Genomic DNA, 23552 nt, shown 5'->3' on the forward strand with positions numbered 1-23552 from the left:
GAGAGCTCAAGGTCACCTCCCTCCCTCAGTCCACAACTCCCCCATGCAGACGCAAGGCAGCATAACGGGGAGGGGGGAATTCTGCATCCTGACTCAGGAGCCAGCTCAGAGACCTCCATAACAGTGACAAACCAACCCTCTTTCTTGTGCAGCCCAGTGCTAGCTGGAAGGAGGCTGCAGACCAGGAAGGCGCTTGAGTGGCTCTACTTCTCTAGGGCTGGTATGATGCAGGAACGATTCCCCACACCAGGCAAGCGCAGGCACTAGAAAGTTGTCTTTCTGCACTGGACAACTCCACGAATAGCATCTGGCCAGCCCTAGTCAGTCAGTCCCGACTCTCACTCCTAGGCAAACCCTATGAATTTTTGGACAGCCAGCGAAGTGAAGGCAGCCTGCCTTCCCCTGCACCCCGAGGGAGAGCACTTGCACTTCATAGGGCCCCACTCAGCAGGAGTTCCTAGATTGCCTCATCCCCTAAGAGCATTAGCCATTTTTATACGTTAGTAGCTGCTGAGTTTTGCAATTCTACTGGACATGACACAGGCAGCAGCTGCTCCACAGCGACTGGAGCCAAGAAGGCTGAATGAAGACAAGTACAGAGCCAGATTAACCTTGCAACACAGAGTGAAAACCAGATTCATTCCAGGTGGGTGCAGGTTGGTCATTAGAACCAGCTCAGAGCGCCCCCCGCTCTGCGGCTGGAATGGGAGCAGCCTACGTGGAGAGGAAAGCACTGACACCAGAAGCATTAGCACAGGCACGCTAGAGGCAGAGTTTATTACACTACGCAGGCTAAGAACCCTGGGCAAGATCCCATGGCGTTAAGAACTTCAACCAGCTCTTTATCAAAAAATTAATACCATTGTCAACTCCAGTCTCCTTTGGTCATTACAAAGCAAGAGAACTAGTAAAAGGAAGGTTTTTATACACAGTGGGAAGCTGAAGAAATTCTGTCCATCCCTCCCCTCCCCTCCCCAGCACAGGTGCAGTGTCCTTTGGCCACCAGGAGCAGCAAAGTATCAAATCTTCACAGGACGGCAGGCCTTGGGGGTCTAGTAAAAGTAATATTGACCGAGAGCTGCCTTTTCTGCCCTTCCCTGGGGAGGGCAATGGTGGCCCCCCTCCCTCTCTGCCCTCAAGTGTAAGGGGATGACTGTGCGTGGGAGTAGGTGAGCTTTCTCGCGCCAGCGCAGACACACAGCATGGCTGGCACGGGTGACGTGGTCTCTGATCCCTCATTTGTACGCAGCAGTCTTTAAAAAAAATATTGTATTATAATCTGAATTTTTCCTTCCATCGTGTTTTGGAAAAGTGTCAATCGTCCGTGAGGTCCTGAACAAAGAGAACTTCCGTGTGGCTGAGTCCAGCCTCCTGCAGCGTGGGGGGGTTGGGCCACTCCTCTGTAGGGAGGCAGGGCAGGACACGGCGAGGGAAGTTGGCCTCAATCTGGAACTTCTCTGGGCTCTCTTTCAAGGAGAACAGGAAGTCATGGATCACCTGGAAGGGAAGCACAGAGGCATTCGCCAATGGAAAAGCAGCATGCAGTAATTCCTGCAGCCCTGGCAGAGGCACTCAAACGCCCAGCTGGTGTGGGGGCCAGACCGCTAGTCTCTTAGCGCTCAGAGCGTTTAGTTTGTCAAACACTAAAGACAACCTGAACCCTGCACGAGGACACAGAACCAGACTGCCCACTAGGGACAGCTGTTTTTCAAGTCCCTGCTTGATGCATGCCAGAGGCTGGTCTCCGTGCTCCTAGGAACTCCAGAGCAGACCCACGGCCTGAGAAGCAGCAGGAAGCCCACGTTTAGGAGGGGATAAGCAGTATTTCAGCTTGACATCTGGTCTTTCCCTGCCCAGTAGTGACAAGTGTGGTTACCCTCCCCCTCATGCAAGCACATCACCTCTGCCTACTGAGGCTGTAGCAAGGGTGAGAGCGTGGCCACCCCCAGCCTGTCCAGCCAGCTTAAGAATTTGGGATTCTGCTGCTGCTCTAGACATCCCTCGCCTTCCCCTCCTGACTCCCCTCACCGTTAATGACTGTGAGAAATGGAATCGCCTCTCCACTCTGGAATCGTTGGGCAGCTTGAAAATGATCTTCACACTCTCTGGGTCATCAGGATGTGGCTCTGGTGGAAGGCATTCCGATTTGCGCACCTTCTCCTCCTGCAGAGTCTGAAAAGCAGCAAAGAAGATCAGAGCACCAGGCTGGCATGGAGCTGGCCTCAATGCCAAGGCAGAGCGTGTCCTGCACAGGAGAGGACGCGCCCCAGGAAACCCCCGAGGCAGATGCAGGATTATATGAACTCAGCGCCTGATTGGAAACCAGTGGGCAGGCCGACCAGGAAGGGAGGAAGCCCCAGAGTGGGAAACTAGCAGGAAGCAGCAGCAAGAGAGCTTGGAGCCAGTGTTACTGCTGTGCTTCCCAGGAACACTTCCGTCTCACCTGGCGCCGCCTCTCCTCCGCTAGCTTCTGCTGGTGCACCTCTTCTTCCTTCCTCCTCTTCCTCTCCCGTTCCTCCTTTTTCTTGCGCTCCTTTTCCTGATCCGCCCGCAGGGAAGCCAGGTAAGCCTCATCCTGCTGCTGCCGCAGGACCTGTGTTTGGTTTCTCTCCTCCCTGCAAACGTCAGGGAACGAGGGGTGGTTAATATCAACACACCCAGAAACATAGGCAGGGCAGGGCAAGAGGAAGACAATAGCCTTCCCAGCACTAACACCTTCCCAAAGGAGGAGCACACAGACGCTGCAGAAAGAACTCGAGTCCTTGGGGCACCTTAGAGACTAACATTTATTTGAGCATTAGTCTCTAAGGTGCCCCAAGGACTCCTGTTCTTTTTGCGGCTACAGACTAACCCGGCTGATGCTGCACTGAAACAGTGCAGGTTTCCCGCTCCTGAAGGAGGCTGGGCTCTCTATGGTGACTAGTCCCTGGCATAGATGGCCTCGATTTCAGGCTGAGGATAAATGCACAAACGAGGGCTGTAGTGTGGGCAGGTGCCATGCACACTGCACCCATCTGCTGCAGCTACTGAGTCCCATGTTTCTTTAGCCCGTTCCTGACTCCCTTTAGAAACCCACAGGTCTGCCCATCAGCAAGGCACACACTCTGACTGGGGAGCAGGAAGGATTAAGGGACTGAGACACGGAGCTGGCGTCCTATCGGCTCTCAGTCTGAATGGAGCCCACATCAATACCTGGAGGGGACATGTGTCAATGAGGCGGCAGCAGGACATCACAAATGCAGCCTTAACTCAGCAGCACAGCCACCCGGGGCCGGCGACTCCCATACAAGACTGGCTGAAGGTATCAGCATGACTCTGGCCGAAATGCCTTGAGCCCAGTTACGCTCTTAGCCACAGTCAGAGAGTCCAGCAACATCCAGATTTTGCCTGAAAGGTGCCAGCCGCTCCAGACTGCCCTAAACCTCCAGAAAAATGGAGCAGATTGTGGTTATTCATCTTTGAGCAGGAACGTTGCCCATGGAGACCTCAATTCCCAGAATGCAGTGTAGTCTGAATGTACACATCAGGGCGGTGCACCGCCTGCACCAGCATTTCCACTGGCCACTGAATGCATTGCAGAACCAAGTGCAGCACACTCACAGCCCCCCTGAATTAGATCTGACCCACTCCATGGGAATTCCCAATTCCACGAGATAAGTATTACTGGGGCTTCCAGTTCCCAGCCTGGTACCTTTCCAGGCGCTCAGACACCAAGTACGTCTGATTGGCATCCATGATGAACGTCAGCTGGTTAATGAGGTCATCAGGTTGGATGAGGCCTTCTAGTCGTCCCACCACTGTCATTCTGCGATCTTTCAACATAATCATGGCGAGGAATGGGTATGTGTTCTCACGCAGAGCCTGGGACACTGGGAGATGGGCGCAGAAACCACCATCACTACTGGCAGTCCCAACAGAGAGGCTAAGGGGTCATAAGACTAGAATTGCCTCCCCTCCCCCAAGCTTCCAGAAGTGGGCAGCTCCCGCGGTCCTGCCAGTCCCTTTGCTGGGCATAGAGACACAGCTTCAGACTCCAGGGCTGCCAACCCACTAGTCAGTTCCCTTTTTAGAAGACAACCAAGACATCGGTCAGAGGTGTTCTTCCTGAGACAGTGACACCTCCAAGAGCTCAGTAGCCTGGCAGTCCCAGGTTCAAATCGTGGACCCAGCTGCTCACTCTGTGGGCCACGAAAGATCTAAACTACCACACAACCCCCGTTGTCAGTCTTGGGAAGAGGGCACACATTGTTCAGCACAACCCCCACCAGGCACTCGTAGGACAGGCATCACGGGCTCGGAAAGGATTTAGTGGCATGCTGCAAAGCCTAGTGTGGACTAGTAGGTGGACATTCTTGCCCCACATCCAGTCCTAAGAAGGCCCCTGAGATCTGAGGGGGCGGGAAAAACCCAAGGAATCACCTGTGGCCATTTTGTCCCCAGGCACAACACAAACCACTATCATTCGGCACCTGCTTCCCCACTCAGCCTAACGCCCCTATGACAAGGCCACTGAAGGAAGCCAGCATGCCGACTGCAAAGGAACAACAGCTAACTCTGCTGAGACATGACTGTGAAACAGCCAGTACACCTCTACCCCGATGCAGTGCTCCGGGGGGGCGGGGCGGCGCACTCCGGCGGATCAAAGCAAGTTCAATATAACGTGGCTTCACCTATAACACGGTAAGACTTTTTGCCTCCCGAGGACAGCGTTATATCGGGGTAGAGGTGTATTAAGAGCAGAGGGTTCCTTGGGCTGCAACATTAGTCTCAGATATGGTATGTCCTCGGTTATGCAGAACATGGTATGGAGTAGCCCCATTCCACTCGGTGTAGTAAGGTATCACAGGCTGGTCTCTGGGGCCTATCACTTACTCACCTGCACAGGGAAATGATCAAGCCTGCAGAACAGACGCACATTGTCTGCAATCCCAATCTGTTTAGTGCAGATTTAACAAGAATCAGGAAGAGTTCAGCAGGGGGACACTCACCTCTGTATCCCTCTGGTTTGTTTGTGGAGCATGCCCAGAAAAGCATCCTAGTGTTGATGAGGGTGATCACCTCCGGGGCACACAGAGTGTTGCTGGAGGAAGAGAAGAGATGGCAGACATAGAGCTGGGTCCCAAACACATGGCCAGTTATTTAAGAAAACGCTCTCCAACCTACCGACAGAATTCGTCTGAATCTTGGTGGTCGTCACCGTGAAGATAAACCAACAGGAAGCGCAGCTCCCGCTTAGCGTCATTCAGCGCCTGGGGAGACAGCACAGAAAAGCTGGAGTGGGAGGGGCCTGCTGCCCCTTTGGTATTAGGGTGGGATAGCCCAGGGGAAGCAGTTTTTCAATCTAATGTGGTATTCATTGAAGAACATGCCAGACCTCCCTCCACACCCATGTGCCCAGTGAATTCTCTGCCTGCAGGAGAAAGGAACTCTTGACTGGGCTTTCCTCACTGTTCCTTGGCAGGCAGGGCCTTGGGAGAATGGCAGGCAAAGCACTGCACACCTAGTGACCCAGGAGGGTTTCTCTGGCTCAGCCTCCAGGACTCCCATGGCCCAGAATCGGGCAGTTTTTGGCTCCATTTTCCAACGTGGATGATGTAGGATCCAACCTTCCGACCACATCCATTGAAACTCGTTATTATGCTGATCTCTGTAGCCCCCCACTTCTCAGCTGAAACACGTCACTCCGCAAGCCTCGGCTGAACTGGCACTGAGCTGCTGATAGATCACCATAGGGCTGCTGGGCTAAGTCTGGGGTCTAAGTATGGCCCCTTGTTCCTGGGGGCAGGGACTGCTGGAGGGAATGACCTCAGCCCTTGAGTAGAGCTAAGGGATATAGGCTCAGCAGTGCTCTCTGGCACTCAGCCACCTGCTGGGATGGACTCCACAACAGAGGAGTGTGCGCGCATTGGGGCTGGGACTGGAAGGGGCGGGGGGGCAGAGACAGACACATGTTAGGGAGCCCCTCTTCTTCTGGGAAGAATTATCACCCCAATCCAACAAAAGAGGTATCTGTTCTCTCCTTTTACCTCCTGGACTCAAAGGGGCCATTTCCCCAAGTTTCTGAAGTTACTGGGCTAAATTCTGCTCAGACTTGCACCGTGGCACAGCCCCGGTCACTTCCAATGGGGTGTACATCAGGACAGACTTTGGGCCACTACGTCAGCTTATAAAACTGATACTAGCAGAACAAAAGAAGAGGTGTGGGCTTCTGAACCACAGAGACTGCTGAGAAACTGCCAGATCAGCTTTGCCTTCCCAGCTTCAATTGTTTGGCACGTCCCTGAGACTGGTGGAGACCCCACCATGGCAAGTGCCTACAGTGGGTTGGACTCGGGTTCCTAATACGCTCATAATTGAGATCTCCATTACCTCGTTACTGAGTCTGAACATTAGTACTGGACTTTTAAAATGCAAAATGGTTTTTGTCATTCCTCTTTAGAGCCAGTGTGCCAGGCAATACCAGCAAGATAGTCCCACATACCTTTGCACCAACATGCCCTACTGACCTGGCTGTATGTTCCCTGGTAGAAGACAGGGTGTATCCTCCCATATTTTTCCTCAAACATATGAATAAACGAAACAATGTCACCCACTGGGTCCGTGACCCTACTGCGAGGGTCAGGGCGTATAAAACGCACGGCAAACCTAGGTGAAAAGCAAAGGACACTGGAAATTCAGCTTACTGACTTTCCGAAGAACTTTTTCTGGTCAACATTTACAGCTAACACACTGACTACTCCATCTTGAGCACCCTAGAGAATAACCTAAGCCAGGTAAAGTTCCGTGCTCCAAAGCATCAGCTGATTGCCAGAGGTTATGATGGATTTCCTCACCTGCACTCCCTCCATGAACAGCGCTGCATAAAGGCCAGGTGTATTGTGTGTGTGTAAGGTTCAACATCCTCTGAAACACCAGGCATAAGCCACAGCCAGAGACAAGATACCAGATTTAAGGGCTCACTGGTCTTATATTGGCTGGCAATTCACAGGAAGTCGATCAGGCCAATCTCTTCCAGAACTGCAGTTCTGTTGCACAGAGGGTTTAACGCACGACTGTTTATTTTAGGCAGCTGCTGGAAGAGGAGATTACACCAGGGAGCAAATCATTACAGCCTGTTGTCTGTGTCTTGGCTCTTTAGACTGTAAGCTCGGAGGCCGGGACTGTGTTACCCTACATGCTTGTTCCCGAGGGGAACCTTTGGGCAGTACCTCAATAGATAGAAGTGTGCCCATTCCTTGTTTGGTCTCCATTGCTTAATATTTAGGAACTGCAAGTGTCAGCCTGATTTCGAGTTAGGATTAAATACATTCGTTTCCTTTACAGATTCAGAAGACACTGCTAGGAATAGAATCAAATCGTAGGGCTGGAAGGGACCTCAAGAGCTCAGCACGTCCTGCCTCAACACAGCGGCTGGGCCATCCCTGACAAAGAGTTTTTCCAACCTGTTCTGAAAAATCTCCATCGCCTATTCCAGAGCTTAACTACCCTTAGAGTTAGAAAGATTTTCCTAATTTCTAACCTAAAACTTCCTTGCTGCAGATTTAGCCCAATATTTGTGGTGCTACCTTCAGTGGACATGGAGAGCAACTGATCATCGTCCTATTTAGAACAGCCTTTCACATATTTGGTCTTCTTTTCTCAAGTGTAAACAGGCCATTTTTTTAAACCTTTCCACATAGGGCAGGTTTTCTAAACCTTTTATCATTTCTGTTGCTCTCCTCTAGACTAGCTCCAGTTTGTCCACATCTTTCCTAAAGTGTGGCACCCAGCACTGGGTACAGCACTCCAGCTGAGGCCTCACCAGTGCTGAGTAGAGCGGGACAGTTACCTCCTTTGTCTTCCGTATGACATTTCTGTGAATACACCCCAGAATGACAACTTTTTTCACAGCTGCCTCACACAGTTGACTCATATTCAACTTGTGATCCACTATAACCCCAGGTTCTTTTCAGCAACACCACCATCTAGGCATTATTCCTCATTTTGTAGTTGTTCACTTGATTTTTCATTCCTAAGTAAAGTACTTTGCACTTATCTTTCCTGAATTTCATCTTGCTGAATTCAGACCAATTCTCCAATTTCTCAAGGTCATTTTCAACTCTAATCCTGTCCTCCTAAGTGCTTGAAACCCCTCCCAGCATATTGTCATCTGCACATTTTATAAGCATACTCTCCCACTCCGTTATCCAAAACATTAATGAAAATACTGAATAGTATTGGATCCAGGACTGACCCCTATGGGATCCAACTAGGTAATCGCTCCTAGTTTGATAGTGAACCCTTGTTAACTACTCTGAGTACAGTCTTTCAACCAGTTGTGCACCCACCTTATACTAATTTAATCTAGAGACATTTCCCAAGTTTGCTTATGAGAGTGTCACGTGGGACTGTGTCAAAAGCTTTAGTAGATATATCATATCTTGATTTTAATGTTTCCTCCCCATCCACTAAGCCAGTAACCCTGCCAAAGGAAGAAATCAGGGTTGTTTGGCATGCTGGCTATTCCTTATAACCCTGTTATCCTCTAGGTGCTCACAAAATGATTGTTTCAGAATTTGTTCCAGTATCTTTCCAGGTATTGAAGTTAGGCTGACTGATCTATAATTCCCTGGGTCCTCTTTGTTCCCCCTTCTCTAGTCCTCTGCGACCTCACCCATCCTCCATGAGTTCTTGGAGATAATTCTTCTCTGAAATCTACTTTCTACTATACAACATTCATTTGTTACTAACTTCTATGTTCTAGGTTTCCAAGACACAGAAACCAGACAACGCTACAGAGAACTTTGAAGTGTGAGTATTTGCTTAATACAAACCCTGATGGTCTTACTAGATTTAACAACAAAAGCAGCACAGCCATACTTGGAGTTAGATTTTGCTTTGCTACAATCAATAAACAACCTGCACAAAAAAGTACTTACCTAAATATATCAAGTAATGTGTAATAGGTAAATCGGAATGGAAGCATTATCAAGTAGTAACCCCATCCCAACAGGCCCTGAAATTACAAACAAAGTGTTAGGTATTTATCCCTGCCCCTTGAGACACAGTAGTGCAGATAACCCTCTATCCAGCATCAAACACGCTGCAATATATGTGAAACAGACAGTGTGGTCTAGTGCTCTGATCTCAGGCCTGTAAGCTAGTGACTTGCTGGATGACCTCAGGCAAGCCAAATCTTCTGAGTAGTCACCAACAGGTGCCTCACTTTGAGAGCCCAACCTGAGACATTTTAGGCACCCAAAGCCAGTGACCACTTTTCAAAAGTTGGGCTTTAATCTTCCATCTCACTTTCCCTACCTGTGAAATAAGGATAACAGCACTTACTCATCTTACAGGGGTTCTGTGAAGACTGAAGTGTTATACAAGTGCTACATATTAACCATCTGCAGTCAGGTTAATTGACATCTTATACTAACACACATAAAGCAGACCACATCAGTTCAGCAGGCTGTCATACAAATAGATGGTTCTACAGCAAGAAAGCATTCTAGCTGAATTGGGACAACTGAATTGGAATTCTGCTCTGCCCTCACTCCAAGCTATATGGGCAGGAAGGAGTTTGTTGTGTACTATGATAAATACCAGAAAGGAAAACATCCAAAGTAGTAATGGAGAGGGTAAGAACAGTTCTGCCCAGGGAGCTGCACTGTTTGTAGCTTTCAGGAGAAAATATTTAGAAACAAGAAAGCAGATCTGCTAAGGAAACAGAGTTCCTTTCTCTGTTGATGGATTTCTTTCCTTCTTCAGAGATATCACCCATTCCACACAACGAGACAAACCCAAACTAGTAAATAACTTGCCCTTGGTTGCGGCCTTGAAACAACATAGCTGTAGATCCTGTGGTCGGCTGTATTGACCTGCAGCGGCCGGGATGGAGGTGGATTGAAGACACTTGGGACACCCTCTTGCTCATTCAACCGGTCCTGTACAGCTGCCTATCATAGGAGGAGCAGCAAAAGGGATCCATCAAAAGTTGCCATGGATACGTGCAGGTTAGAGAAAATACACTGGTTCCATTCTGAAGTTTGTGGTAGGTGTTAGTTGTCCCTATGCCTAGAGCCCTGGACACGTGCAACTTAACACATCAAAATAAAGTAACTGCTGCCAATTTCCAGACTAGGTGTTTCCAAGGGGTCTCGCATTTGTACAACACTGAGCTTACACGGTGCTGTACAGTTGGAGAGCTGTACCAAACAAGCAATCCGTTCATAGCCCTACCTCCCAGTCTAGGGGCTCCAAGCGGTAGTATAGGAAAGAATGCAGGCACGTGGCAGGAGGTCATCAGTGGAATGTTAGGCGCCATTAGGAAAGGGATAGATTAAGAGAGAAAATATCATAATGCCATTATATAAATCCATGGTTCACCCGCACTTGAATACTGAATGCAATTCTAGTCATTCCTTTAAATAAAAAAAAAAAAAAAAAAAGATATCCTGGATTTGGAAAAAGGGCACCAAAAGTGATCAGGGGGATGGAACAGATTCCACGTGAGGAGAGATTAAAAAGACTGGGCCTGTTCATCTTAGAAAAGAGACGACTAAAGGGGGATATGATAGAGGTCTATAAATCATGACTGGTGTGGAGACAGTGACTAGGAAAGTGTTATTTACCCCTTCCCATAACACAAGAACCAGGGGTCACCCAAAGAAATTAATAGGCAGACGGTTTAAACCAAATAGAATGAAGTACTTCTTTACACAACGCACACTTAGCCTGTGGACCTCGTTTTCAGGGGATGTTGTGAAGGCCAGAAGTATAACTGGGTTCCTAAAAGAACTAGATAAGTTCCTGGAGGACAGGTCCATCAATGGCTACCAGCCAAGATGGTTAGGGAGGCAACCCCATGCTCCGGGAATCCCTAAGCCTCTGGCTGCCAGAAGCTGGGGCTGGATGACAGGGGTGAATCACATGATAACTGCCCTGTTCTGTTCATCCCCTCTGAAGCATTCGGCAACGGCCACTGTCAGAGACAGGACACGGGGCTGGATGGACCATTGGTCTGACCCAGTGTGGCCGTTCTTGTGTGTCATGATCTAAGCGGGTGTTAAGAATGTTTTAAAAGGCGTGACAGAACTGCATGCATGTTGCCTGGAAGGCTTGTAGAGGTGTAGGGGACTGCATGGTTGAAGACGCTAAGACTTAAGAGTGGTTTAGAGGGGTGCTTGTAAAGTGTGCAAGAGGAGTAGAGGTAAATGGGAGCAGAGCCACAGAAGAGGTCAGTACAGAGATTCAATATGGCAAAAAAAAAAAAAAAAAAATGTTGGCAGCTTCTCTAAATGGATTGAAGTGGTAACAATAATGAGCAGTTTTACAGCAAGTGTGATTGGGCTGAATTCAGTTCATAGCTATTGTGAAGTGGGAATTTTGGTAATATTTTTCTGATTCCACTCTGGGCCTCAGTGTCCCTCTGTGCTTTGCACTGCTATGCACGGAGTGTGAAGGGTTAGAAAGCTCTTGGAGGAGAGCAGGGGACATGAGGTGAGTGCCTCACACACCTGTCTGAGTGTTGAAGGACTGGCTGAAACCAACCCATAGCAATAGAGCATGTGGAAAGACAATGGAAACCCCAATCACTAGCACGTTCACTGCTAGCAACCAGCAGCCACGAGGAAAGAGATTTCCCCAACCCCTCGGCAGAAGAGCAGAGCAAAGGCCCCAGGTGGAGAACAAAGGGGAAAGGTGTCATGTGGCTGGGTTAAGAGCTGGCCTTTGGAGTGACACTCACCTGGCTGGGACCAAGGGACAGAGACAGGAAGAAAGAGCTTCGATAGCAGCATTGCTGAAGCGGCCAGGTTGAACTTTCTCTTAACCTTTGCCTCTCTTTGCTGGCTTAAGGACTTTCAGGTGCTGTACGCCAGGTGACTGTGTGTGGAAAAGGTCACCTGGGTAGTTGCAAATACTCAGTGAGAGTATTGCACCCTGAAGGGGTACAGTACAAGCCTCCCACAGGAGTCTGGCTGGGCTGGATTCGCTGCAGGGAGCCATGAAGACAGACAGAGATCGCTGATGCCTGAAGGTCCAGTTTTGGAATTCATGGGCCTGCCCCCGTGGAATCACGTGGGTTCTTGGGGGCTGGCATACTAAAGTGGTCACTTCCAAGGGACTGGGTACAGGCTGGGGCATAGACCAGACCCTGGGGTCAGTGACAACTTCCATCATGTTTCCCAACATTAGCAAGGTCTGAATGCATCCACTAGGGACGTGTTTTCCGATTTACACTTGGAGATCAAGAAAAAAGGAATACAAAATAAAGAACTGCAATTTAGAGAGTGGAGGGTACAGTCAGTTCAATGCGCAACTCAATATGAATGGAAATTGTGAACAACTACAATTAAATGAGACCACCTAAGATTCTTAACAATAAGCAACGGAATAAAGCTTGCTGGGGTGGGGCTGATCAGGAGCTTGGAGATTACTTTTGAAGTGTAAGCACGATGGTTTTATAATATGACCTTGATTATAATTACTCATAGAATCATAGAATATCAGGGTTGGAAGGGACCTCAGGAGGTCATCTAGTCCAACCCCCTGCTCAAAGCAGGACCAATCCCCAGACAGATTTTTGCCCCAGATCCCTAAATGGCCCCCTCAAGGATTGAACTCTCAACCCTGGGTTTAGCAGGCCAATGCTCAAACCCCTGAGCTATCCCTCCCCCCCGTCACTACAAGGATCCTTTAAGAAAGAAAATTCTACTTTGAGAGACCCACAGTCATTCAGACTCTTCATCTAAGTTGATGGAAAGTAAAGTGCCTCCGCTATAATTCTAACTGGTACCTCTATGTTCCAGTTGTGTTGCTCCAGGGTGTCACGACACTGGTCCATAGACTCTATGCCAGTCAAGTCCTGGTGAAGGAAGGAAAAAACCAAAGGATGAGTGCTAAGGAAGTGTAATATTTCTATAGTTCATTGCTGTATTTGAACAAAGGCGTGTAACCATAATACAAAATTAATAACCAGACCCTTTCGTTTAAAAAGCTTCCCCTCCCAATACAGCACTGATTGCTTCCGGCAGTTGCTCATGAAAATCATGCAACTTTTGTAGGTATTCTTATTTCTTCTGTGAAATGCTGAATGTCAGCAATCCTCTCAGACAGGACTTTACGTTCTCCCAATACTAAGCAATCCCCAGCACTTCTGCAAGTTAGGTAAGTATCTTACCCATTACCAGCTTCTAGCCAGACTGAGCAATTCAATCCGCCTTACTGCCTGGGAGCCTTCCCCTCCACTCCAGAAGGAATGGGAGGCTGTCACGGAGTTTGGGGGAGACAAGGCCCTGCACCCCCGGCTTCCTGCGATTCACCGTGACTCTCAGCCAGGCAGTAGAACAGAAGGTTTATTAGACGACAGGAACACAGTCCAAACCAGAGCTTGTGGGCATAAACAGGACCTTAGTCAGGTCCTTCTGGGGGGTAAGGATCTTAGACCCCAGCCTTGGGGTTCCCTCCAATTCCCCAGCCAGCCCCAAACTGAAACTCTCCAGCCCCTCCTCCCCCCTTGTCCCTTTCCCGGGCCAGAAGGTCACCTAATCTCTTTGTTCTCCAACACCTTCAGCTAGCACCTTTGTAGAGGAGGGGCCCAGGCCATTCGTTGCCAGGAGACAGAGTGTTGGCCATTCTCTGTCCAGATAGCATCACATCTGCCCTCTAGGGCTCTGCAACAATCACACCCCCTTCTCCCACCATCTAGATACTTGAGAAATGCATAGGGGAAACTGAGGCACCCACACAGTATTCAGAGAAAACATTATGAACATTCCCACTTCATCACAGAGGCTACTCCTAAAAATAAATACACACAAAGGTTACCCCCGCCCCTCCAGCTCCTGCCTAGCAGGGAGTGAGGGAAGCCATTGGCAAGCCTTCCAGCCCGTTATTTCAGCCACAATTCATTGCAACTGTAAAGCGATTAATAGAATCATAGAATATCAGGATTGGAAGGGATCTCAGGAGGTCATCTAGTCCAACCCCCTGCTCAAAGCAGGACCAATCCCCAGACAGATTTTTGCCCCAGATCCCTAAATGGCCCCCTCAAGGATTGAGCTCACAACCCTGGGTTTAGCAGGCCAATGCTCAAACCACTGAGCTATCCCTCCCCCTTCAGGTGAAATGAGTGATATTATTGAAGATATAGCATTGTTCAGCTTTGCACTATATGCTGTAGTGTACGTCATCCAGTTTATACAGATACAGCACTCTGAACATATTACAGGTCTGTCTCGTCTTACGCTGGGGTTACGTTCCACAGTCAGCGCGTAAAGCGAAAACCGCGTATAGTCAAAATTACATTGCGTGTAATGGCGGACGGAATCGCCCGCACTACAGGAACAGTATTTAAATTGTTATTTTTCTCTTTTGTTTTTGCTGACCACGTAAAGCTGAATTCACGCATGTTAAAAGCGCGTAAGATGCGACAGACCTCTACAATATGATCTGAAACTCAGTACTTGTGCAAAAAAGACCCAACCACCACCTACAGACCTCACAGCAACTGGGGCTCTCAGTACTCATTCAACAGCAGGTAAGCACAATTTAAATCCTTGCTAATCAAAACTTCTGCACAAGAAGTCACATGGACGTGGGCATCTGATATTATAAGATAGCAAGCTGACAGAACTTTTGAATGAGGACAAAAATCTTTGGGTAAAGTGAACATTCCTGTCACCATGCTGGAGAAATAAATCTCTCCCCACACCACCCACTAAAAACCTCCTCTAAAATACATAGTAAAGTTTTATTTTGTGTGTGTCCATCACCATGGTATCTGAGCACATATACAGATTTATGGAAAACCATGCTGCTGTTAGCCCTGTAGAAGCAACTACTTGAAGCAGTCCGTGAAAGTTAGGCACAGTATGGGAGACGACATTAAGTGATGTTGGCGCACAAACTTAAAAGTAAATAAAAGAAAGCCCCATTGGCTTCTGCTCCATTAAAAAACAAACCAGTACGAAAATCCTGTTCCGGTTGGTAAACTGGAAGCCCCTGGGGAGAGCTTATATTTGTAGTAGTAATTTTATGGGGAGGTGAGTGGCAAGGGAAGACACGATTCATTTTAGTTGTTGCGCCTTCCAATGCGCACTGACCCTTTTAAGCCAGAGTCCATTGTTTCCCGTTCTGCCTCATTTCTTGTACCAACTCCCTCAGCAAGATCTCTTGTAAGGCCAAGCTTTATTAAGATTAAGTAGCTCATGTTCTGGACTGACTCACTGTCTGCACAGACTGTTTCAGTTTCTTTCCTATCACAGTGGCTTGAAAGATTTAGTGGACATCTAGCTTTGGGATTAAACCCGATGGCCAGAGATAGATTTAAAATTTTTATTAAAGCTAATGTTAAAAAATTATATAGTACACAAGTAAAGAAAAGGGTGTCTGTACATCTGGGTATAGTGCTTAGACTATCCACAAATACAAAGTTTGTTTTAAAAGTAATAAGATACATATAGTGCATAATCAGCAATAACCCAAATGTAGGTGAATAAATATAACAATACAGTTTAGATACATCACTCATGAAAAATTGTACAGAGAGTTGGTTGTGGAAAGCAAAATATATCAATAGGGTAAGCCTACATGGTCAGGGAGGTCCAGGGAAAACACCCTGGTGAAAAGCCCAGGCTCTTCATTCCTACCCCAAGCTGCTGAGGTATCGTGGGTGCTGGGATATCTAATAAGGGGCTGTCAGGTGTCTGAAATTTGAAGGTGCCCTATAGCATAGAGGATATGGCTGCTTGGTGCTACAGCTCCTAATACCTAAACTGCACATTACTCATCACAGATGAAGTCCTCTGAGGTACGGAGGATCTGTTAGTTAGCCAAATGCAACAAGCATCATGTCTACCACTTGGACTCCCAGTTCTGTAAAATAGTGAGACAAGCTCTCACTAAGTCAGTTCTCATTCAGTACTTGAGAATATTTTGGGTTAAGTTCGGTTTCCTATTTTAATTTTGAGCCTTACAGAAACTTGGCAAGATCCAACCTGCCCCACAAGATGGGTTTGCTTTACTGCAAGAGACAGCATGCTCTGGCTGTGAAGGTGGAGTGGTAATCTGATATAAATTCCTTTGGGCAGTCTCCAATTATAGCCATCCATTTTCTACATCTGTGCACCTTTCATTCCAGTCCACTTTTGCTATTCCTGTTTAATTTTGCTTGCTACCTCCCCAAGTTACTTGGCTCTTTTAGAACAGATATCCAGGTCCTCTCAAAAACATTTGGCTGTCCAGGTGAGAATGTTTTGAGGATCAAGGGACTTCAGTTGCCTTACTGAAGATGGATGGCTCATCTGTTTTAGGAAACAGATTTTTCTCCCCACACAAACATGTTGGATTCTCCCTCAACTGTTAATTCACCTTGTAAACAAGAGCAGTGCTTGAGATTTAGCACTTGGACGAAATCAGGATTCTGTTGCTCCCGAGCACCCTATGTCCATCTACTCTTTGCCACAGCTACAAGGCTGGACCTTTTCTCATTCACTGAGTGGTGTCAGGCTACAGTGTACATACAAAAATACGTCAACCCAGCTAAGGGTATGTCTACACTACCTCCCGGATCGGTGGGCAGCGATCAATCTATCGCTCTCCTGTCAACTCCTGTACTCCAGCGCCGCGAGAGGCACAGGCGGAGTCAATGGGGGAGCAGCAGCAGCCTCACCGCAGTGAAGACACGACGGTAAGTCGATCTAAGTACATCGACTTCAGCTAGGTTATTCACATAGCTGAAGTTGCGTAACTTGGATCGATCCCCCCCCCCAGTGTAGACCAGGACTAAGTCACACACCTGAGCAACATAGTTAAGTCGATCTAACCCCCGGCGTAGACCGTGCTAGGACAGAAAAATTATTCCATTGGCCTAGCTACCGCCTTTTGGGGAGATGAATTAACTAGGCTGACAGGAGTGGCCCTCCTGTCGATATAGGTAGTGTCTACACTGAAGTGTTACAATAGCACAATTGCAGCAATGCAGCGGCACCGCAGTAGGGTTTCAAGTGTAGACAAGCCCTCAGTCACTTAAATCAGGTGTTTCTAGCCTGGTATTCTTGTTCATCTGAGATCTCCAATTCAATGACACCTGCTTTTGTTGCTGAAATATCTTATCAGTAAGTTTAAGATTGTGTCACCGTTATTTTTAGTGAAAGTCACAGACAAGTTGTAGGAATAAACAAAAAGTCACAGAAGCCATGACCTGTCTTTGACTTGTACTAAAAATGATAGGGGAGAAGAGACCCGGAGCCCCGCTGTGGCTGGGGACTTTGGGGCCCCCCTGCCACCCGCAGCATCTGGGAGATTTGGGGCTGCCTCACCGGCTGATAGCTCCAGCCCCACTGCACCAGGGCTGAAGGGAAAGTGTCATGGAGGTCTCTGAAAGTCACTGAATCTGACTTCTGTGACAATCTTATCCTTACTTATCAGCAAGTTTCATGGCCATTAAACCTCAGCTTTAAGGATCTTTTACAAAATTTGCTGTCATTCAACTAAATTCCATGCTTTTAACTCCAGCCACACTTCATTGTCTGCCATTATGAAGTATCCTTCTGAAACCAGGAGATGGATAAACTATGTTCGTAAGGGCATGTCTACAATATGAACTTTTGCCTCCACAAGTTACGTTGGCATTAAGCCACCGCAGTTAGTATATTGCTGGTTTCCTCTTCATATTTGGCTCCTTGCATCTGTGCTGCACGTATTCACCAGGAGTGGCTGTGCTGATACACAGCACGGTGCACCCCGAGTAGGTATCCCAGCACGCAACCTGCCACCATCCAGCACACTGTCTTTTGGTAAGTTTTGGCAGAAACTAGTTATGCAGGGGTGACTGGGAGAAAGGGGTCAACTTACAAGTGTACAGCTGTCTCCATTCCATGTCATCTATAGCCCACAATTTTCACCTGTTTAAAGATCCTATGAACCAGTGCAGCCCTCCTCGCTCACCATCTCTGACACAATCATGGAGCCCGAACAGCTCTGCACTACTGTCGTAAGTGTTGCAAGCACAAGACACACAATCCTCCAGTACTGGCATAGCTGCAAGAGGAGACGCGGGGAACGGGACGATTTGCTGGAGGGCAGATTGCTGAGAGACAAGCGAGAACCAATTCAGGATCGTAGGTGGCATTCATGAAGCAGCTGCAAATGATGGAGTGCCGCTTCTGGGCCTGAGAAACGAGCCCTGAGCGGTGGGATTGCACCGTAATGCAGGCTTAGGATGATGAGTAGTGACTGCAGAACTTCTGGATGCACAAGGTCGCATTCCCAGATCCACGTGCTGAGTCTGCTCCAGGCCTCCAGCGTAGGGACACCAGAACGAAAGCTGCACTGACAGCGGAGAAGTGAATAGCGATTGCATTGTGGTAATTTGCAATGCTGGATTGCTACCAGTCAGTGGGAAGTCATTTGAGAGATGGAAAATCCACTGTGGGAGCCACGGTCCTACAAGTGTGCAGGGCCATTAACTGTCTCTGGCTATGCAGGACTGTGCCGCTCGGCAAAGTGCAGGACACAGTGGATGGATTTGCAGCAATGGGGTTCTCAAACTGCCATGGAGTAAGAGACAGCACACATATCCCTATTTTGGCACCAGATCACCTTGCCACAGAGTATGTCATCAGAAAGGGCTACTTTTCTATGTTTATGCAAGCCTTGGTGGATCACCAGGGATGAGTCATCAACATCGAAGTTGGCTGGTCAGGGAAGGTGCATGACGCTTGCATCTTTAAGAACGCAGTTTTCTAGAAAGCTACCACCAGGTGCTCTTTCCCAACCAGCAGATTACCATTTGCACTGTTGACATTCCAATAGTGATCCTGGGGGCCCAGCCTACTCCCAACTCATGAAGTCATACACCAGCCACCTCAACAGCTATCAGCTCAGCAGGTGCAGAATGACAGTTGGATGCACTTGTGGTAGCTTGAAGGGATGCTGATACTGTTTGGTTACAAGATTGAAGGTCAGTGAAAAGACTATCCCAGCCATTACAGCTGCCTGTTTGTCCTGCATAATATCTGTGAAGGGAAGGGGGAAAGTTGCCAGCGGGGTGGAGGTAGAGTGGCTTTCTGCTGACTCTGAACACCGAGACACAAGGGCTATCAGATGAGCTCAATAAGGAACTCTACAGCTTAGGGAAGCTCTGGAAGAGCACTTGAACAGTGAATCCCAGTAACGTGTTGTGGCGTACTGGGCTTTACCTGGACATGCTGTTTTGAGGCCTGTTAGGAATTGTGTGGTGCTTGGTGTACATCTACGAATAGAATACTGTCAAAGTAACTTAATTTTATAGTACTTGCTGTGCATTTATGATGATACTGTTTGTCACTGATCCTGAGTTGTGTCACTCTGTACAACAAGTAAGCAGGTGCTTTCAGTACCACTAGCCACTCTGCAGCATATGTAATTATTTTCCCAACAGAATTTTATTGAGTAACAAAACCAATGCAAAGAAAACTCTGTTCAATTTAAAAGCAAAAACATTAAAAACTGACTAAATTTATGGAACAGAACTTTACAAGGGGAAGGAACATTCACATCCATTTTAGCTACACATACAGCAACCATGTCTTTCACAGGTCAGTGCATGTGAAAGTGTAGCTGTTTTTAATGTCCCCTGACATGGAGTGGTCAGAGTAGAGATGTGGGTCCCTGATGCCACGTGGAATGTTGAGGGGAATATAGAGAAGTGCTGTAATGGAGTTATCCCTGGACTGCATAGGGAAGCGAGCCCATGACTATTGAACCTTTAGGTCCATGAGAGTCTGCAACATCTGTGTGTGCTGCCGGAGATGCTCCATTGTGTCCTGGTGCATTTTCCTCTCCTTTTTCTCCACCTTTTTTCTGTCTGCTCTGTCCTCCTCCATACAGTCTGCAATATTCACCCTCCAGGGCCTTTGCTCCCGGTCTGTTGCAGCACTGGCTTACATGATCTCGCTGAACATGTCATCCTGAGTTCTCTTCTTTCTCCTCTTTATCTGGCTCAGCATTTGGCAGGTATGGAAGAGCAATCTCTCACAGCCACAACAGCAGCAACTACAGATAAAACACACAAACATACCATTGTCAGTACAGTCACAACGGAAAGCAGAAGTTAAGATTCAGAACTCCCTTCCCTGCTCCCCCCCCGCACCCCAAAGTTTTAAACAAGACATGCTTATTGACACTTCTGCTTCAGAGCGCTTATGCATGGCACCACTCACAGAACTAGCCTTGGTGTAGAAAATGTAGGGGGAATGGCTCAGTTACATTAAACTATCACAAAAACAACAAGGAGTCCGGTGGACCTTAAAGACTAACAGATTTATTGATCCATGCATCTGAAGAAGTGGGTTTTTAATCCACGAAAGATTATGCACGAATAAATCTGTTAGTCTTTAAGGTGCCACCAGACTCCTCGTTGTTTTTGTGGATACAGACTAACACGGCTACCCATCCGATGTTAAACGATTAGTATAGAGAATGGAACTGAATACTGCAACCATTTTCCACACGCAGTAGTGATTTTAGCGGATATCTCACTCCTGAGGGTGACAGGCACAGAGAGCACAGCTGCTGCTGGTCCCAAAACACCTGGGCCCATCTGCTGCCAGCTTGTTTATTGCAGTGGTGCCTGCTGAAGTTGACTACTGGCATGGGAAAGCGTCCTACTGGGAAGGAAGAAATAAGGCTGCCACCCCCAGAACCCTTTGGGAGAGGATTGCAGAGTACCTCCACGAAAGTTTCATTGAGATCTCTCAGGAAGATTCAAGTGACATCCATCTGCTCTGCATGCCCGCCTGCCTAACTGTACAGGGGAATGCAAAGCAGACAACACCTCTGCCTCTCTTTGTTGTACTGCTACCACTTCTAATATGAGTAAGTTAATGAAAAGTCCATAGCTGTGCCTTGTTAAGTTGGGGATGCCATCAGTACATCACTGTAACGGGAAATACATTTACACTTACCTGAGGTTCCTTCCCCTGCTCTGGGCTTGTCCATGCTCTACTGCCAGGACTGACTGGATTGCAGTGGAGTCTCAAACAGGTCCTGGCTCGCAGTGCAGCCGGACCCATCAGTCACATGTCCCCCATCCTCCTCCTCTTCTTCGCTGTTCAAACTAGGGGCCTGTGACTTGGGCTTCTCGGAGAGATCCATGGTGGTTGTGCAGAGTGGCGGTGGGGTCTCTGCCAAGTAGGCATGCAGCTCTTTGTAAAAGCTGCAGGTCTGCAGCTCAGACTGGACCAACTGTTGGCCTCCCTGGCCTTCTGATATGCCTGCCGCAGTTCCTTTGCTTTCATGTAGCACTGCTGCTGCTCTCTCTCATATGCCTTCTCCTGCATCCCATGCAATCTGCTCGTAGATGTCCTCTTCTCCCCACAGGCCCAGGAAAGCCAATACCTTCGGTCTATTCCAAGCCAGAATGCATCTGGAGCACGTAGCTGGCATGGTCAGCTGAGCAGTTACACACAACATTGGAGAACTGCTAGTTGTGCTCGTCAAACAAGACAATCAGGAAAATGCATTTCAAAAATCTGCAGTGCTTTAACAGGTTGGTGTCAGGGGGAGGCGTCCGGTCTCTGTGACCCCAGGCACTGAAATTCACAATTTTGACCAGAGCGGTTGGTTTCGGGCATTGTGAGACAGCTGCAGGAAGTCTGTTAGGGTTAACATAGGAAATGCGGTATCTACACTTGTACTGTGTTGACCTCAGTACATTGACCATGGCCCAATGCCACTTGGGGAGATGGTGTTACTGCATTAATGTAACAGCGTGCTTACCTAGGTAGGAGACAAATGTAAGTGTAGACACGTGCACAACTAGGTTGTCACAAGGTGGCTTACATTGACCTAACGTTGTAGTGGAGCCTAGACCTCAATGCACGTACATTCTGGATGCCTTTTCAAAGCACTGGACCTGAGTGGACACAAGCATATACTTTATCCCTGTGCCTGCTATTTGTTCAGACATTTGAGTTTTTACAATGGAGCATCTAAGCCTTTGAATAGCATGTGTTGTAAAGCTCTTCATCACCACCTCTTTTAATAACCCTGAAATGCTGCTAGCGACTGCATATTTACAAGATTCAGAAACTTGTTCACACCTTTGTTTCTACAGATCAGGATTACTGCTGGGCGCTGTTAACAGGACTGCCTGCCCTGACAGAACATTCTCTCCTTTTTAAGTTATGCAAAATACAGTAGCGGTTTTTGGATGAAAAGCAAATATACATCACAGTTTGTTGCCTAAGTTCCATTTGTTTTAAAGAGTGTTGATCTTTATAACATTTGCAGGGGTGCTTACAGAGCTGGTTAGCTATGTGTATGTTTTGATGAGTACTAATTCACAACACTATTCACTGACCATCACTGTAGTATGGCAGTTGTGTTCATGGTAACATTCCAGGCCTTATCTACAATGGCAATTTTCAGGAAACCTCCCAGGAGTGGGAGCATTAGTGTAGACCAGCCTACAACATTTTTACCACAATTTGCATTAGTACTCCCACCATTGTTACAACCAATAGAGATGTACTGGTGATGGTGCAGTGATGGGAGGTTTCCTTCAAAACTGCCTGTGTAGATGCAACCTCAGGTACCAGCATTAGTTTGTTAAACAGCACTCTTACTACCATGTTCCAGAGTAGAGGCAACATACTTTATAAACATCTCTGAACTCTCTCATTGATGCTGAAAATAGTTTTCCACTGAATGTTAATGCCTGGTATGACTACAGTTCAAACTGTCAGTCAAGAACCATGCTTAGACCATTCTTGCTGGCAAAATATTAATGTAGTTTTCCTATAGCTTTTAGGGACCTTTGTATTAACAGCAAGACGCCCCCCCCCCTTTTTTTTAAAACACTAGCCAGCAAGACCATGTTAGAAATCTGAAGTAAATACCACACTTCAATTGCAGTCAGCTTTAATTTCCAGTATCTATGTAAATTTGTCAGATATTCATCACGTAAAGGTTTTCTCGCAAGGAAATGAAGCACATTTTATTAGTCTTTAGGTTCAAATGCCCAAATTACATTTTCAAATAATTCCACTTAACCATAATTTTCCTCTTTATTGCTATACGGTAGAACCTCAGATATGAGCATCAGAGTTAGTGTCTTACTGGTCAACTGGACAACCTGTGGAATTGAAAGTAAATCAATCAGGCAGCAGCGCAGACAAAAAACCCAAACAAAAAGCAAATATTGCACTGCCTTGGGGCTCTAGCCCTGGGGCTCAGGGCTTCGGCCACAGGGGGTTGGAACTGCAGCCACAAGGTGGAGGGCTGCTCAGGGCTTCAGGCGGGGGCTCAGCCCTGCAGCTCCACTCCTGGTTTCCGCCTCATGTGGGGTGCTGGGCTTGGGGCTTCAGCCCCACAGCTCCGCTCTCGGCTTCAGCCCCACAGGAGGCGCTGGGGCTTTAGCTATGAGGGGAGCGCCTGTTTCAGCCCCAGTGCTCCCCCTGTAGCCAGAGCCCTGAGCCACAGTGCTCCCCCCCCAGGTCTAAAGCCTTGAACCCCAGTGCTCCAGTGGGGCAGAAGCACTGAGCCCCCTGCCCAGAGCCGTGGCACCCCGAGTGTCAGAAGCCTTCCAT

The 23552-nt window shown here is 47.9% G+C and overlaps 1 protein-coding gene and 2 long non-coding RNA genes across 3 annotated transcripts in view; 1 reads left to right on the forward strand and 2 right to left on the reverse strand.

The window, feature by feature from the left end:
• Window positions 1-752: 752 nt before the first annotated feature.
• The window catches only part of FAF2 (Fas associated factor family member 2), a 28010-nt gene continuing 5210 nt past the window's right edge, over window positions 753-23552 (reverse strand). The window contains exons 2-11 of the mRNA XM_034778092.1: window positions 12776-12844; window positions 9801-9935; window positions 8919-8995; window positions 6507-6645; window positions 5164-5249; window positions 4989-5080; window positions 3692-3869; window positions 2444-2615; window positions 2029-2172; window positions 753-1497 (exon numbers count right to left, since the gene is read on the reverse strand). Coding sequence (XP_034633983.1) covers window positions 1315-1497; window positions 2029-2172; window positions 2444-2615; window positions 3692-3869; window positions 4989-5080; window positions 5164-5249; window positions 6507-6645; window positions 8919-8995; window positions 9801-9935; window positions 12776-12844 — 1275 coding nt within the window. The 3' untranslated portion in view covers window positions 753-1314. The remainder of the gene's footprint in view (window positions 1498-2028; window positions 2173-2443; window positions 2616-3691; window positions 3870-4988; window positions 5081-5163; window positions 5250-6506; window positions 6646-8918; window positions 8996-9800; window positions 9936-12775; window positions 12845-23552) is intronic.
• LOC117881187 lies at window positions 8654-22797 on the forward strand. The gene is made up of 4 exons (XR_004646726.1): window positions 8654-8790; window positions 9748-9992; window positions 14376-14518; window positions 21343-22797. It is a non-coding gene; the product is annotated as an uncharacterized LOC117881187 (long non-coding RNA).
• LOC117881186 lies at window positions 19448-21349 on the reverse strand. Its single transcript, XR_004646725.1, has 2 exons — window positions 20928-21349; window positions 19448-20016 (listed from the first exon to the last, which is right to left on the reverse strand). It is a non-coding gene; the product is annotated as an uncharacterized LOC117881186 (long non-coding RNA).

Source organism: Trachemys scripta, chromosome 8 (genome assembly GCF_013100865.1).
Source record: "Trachemys scripta elegans isolate TJP31775 chromosome 8, CAS_Tse_1.0, whole genome shotgun sequence".
Lineage (NCBI taxonomy): Eukaryota > Metazoa > Chordata > Testudines > Emydidae > Trachemys > Trachemys scripta.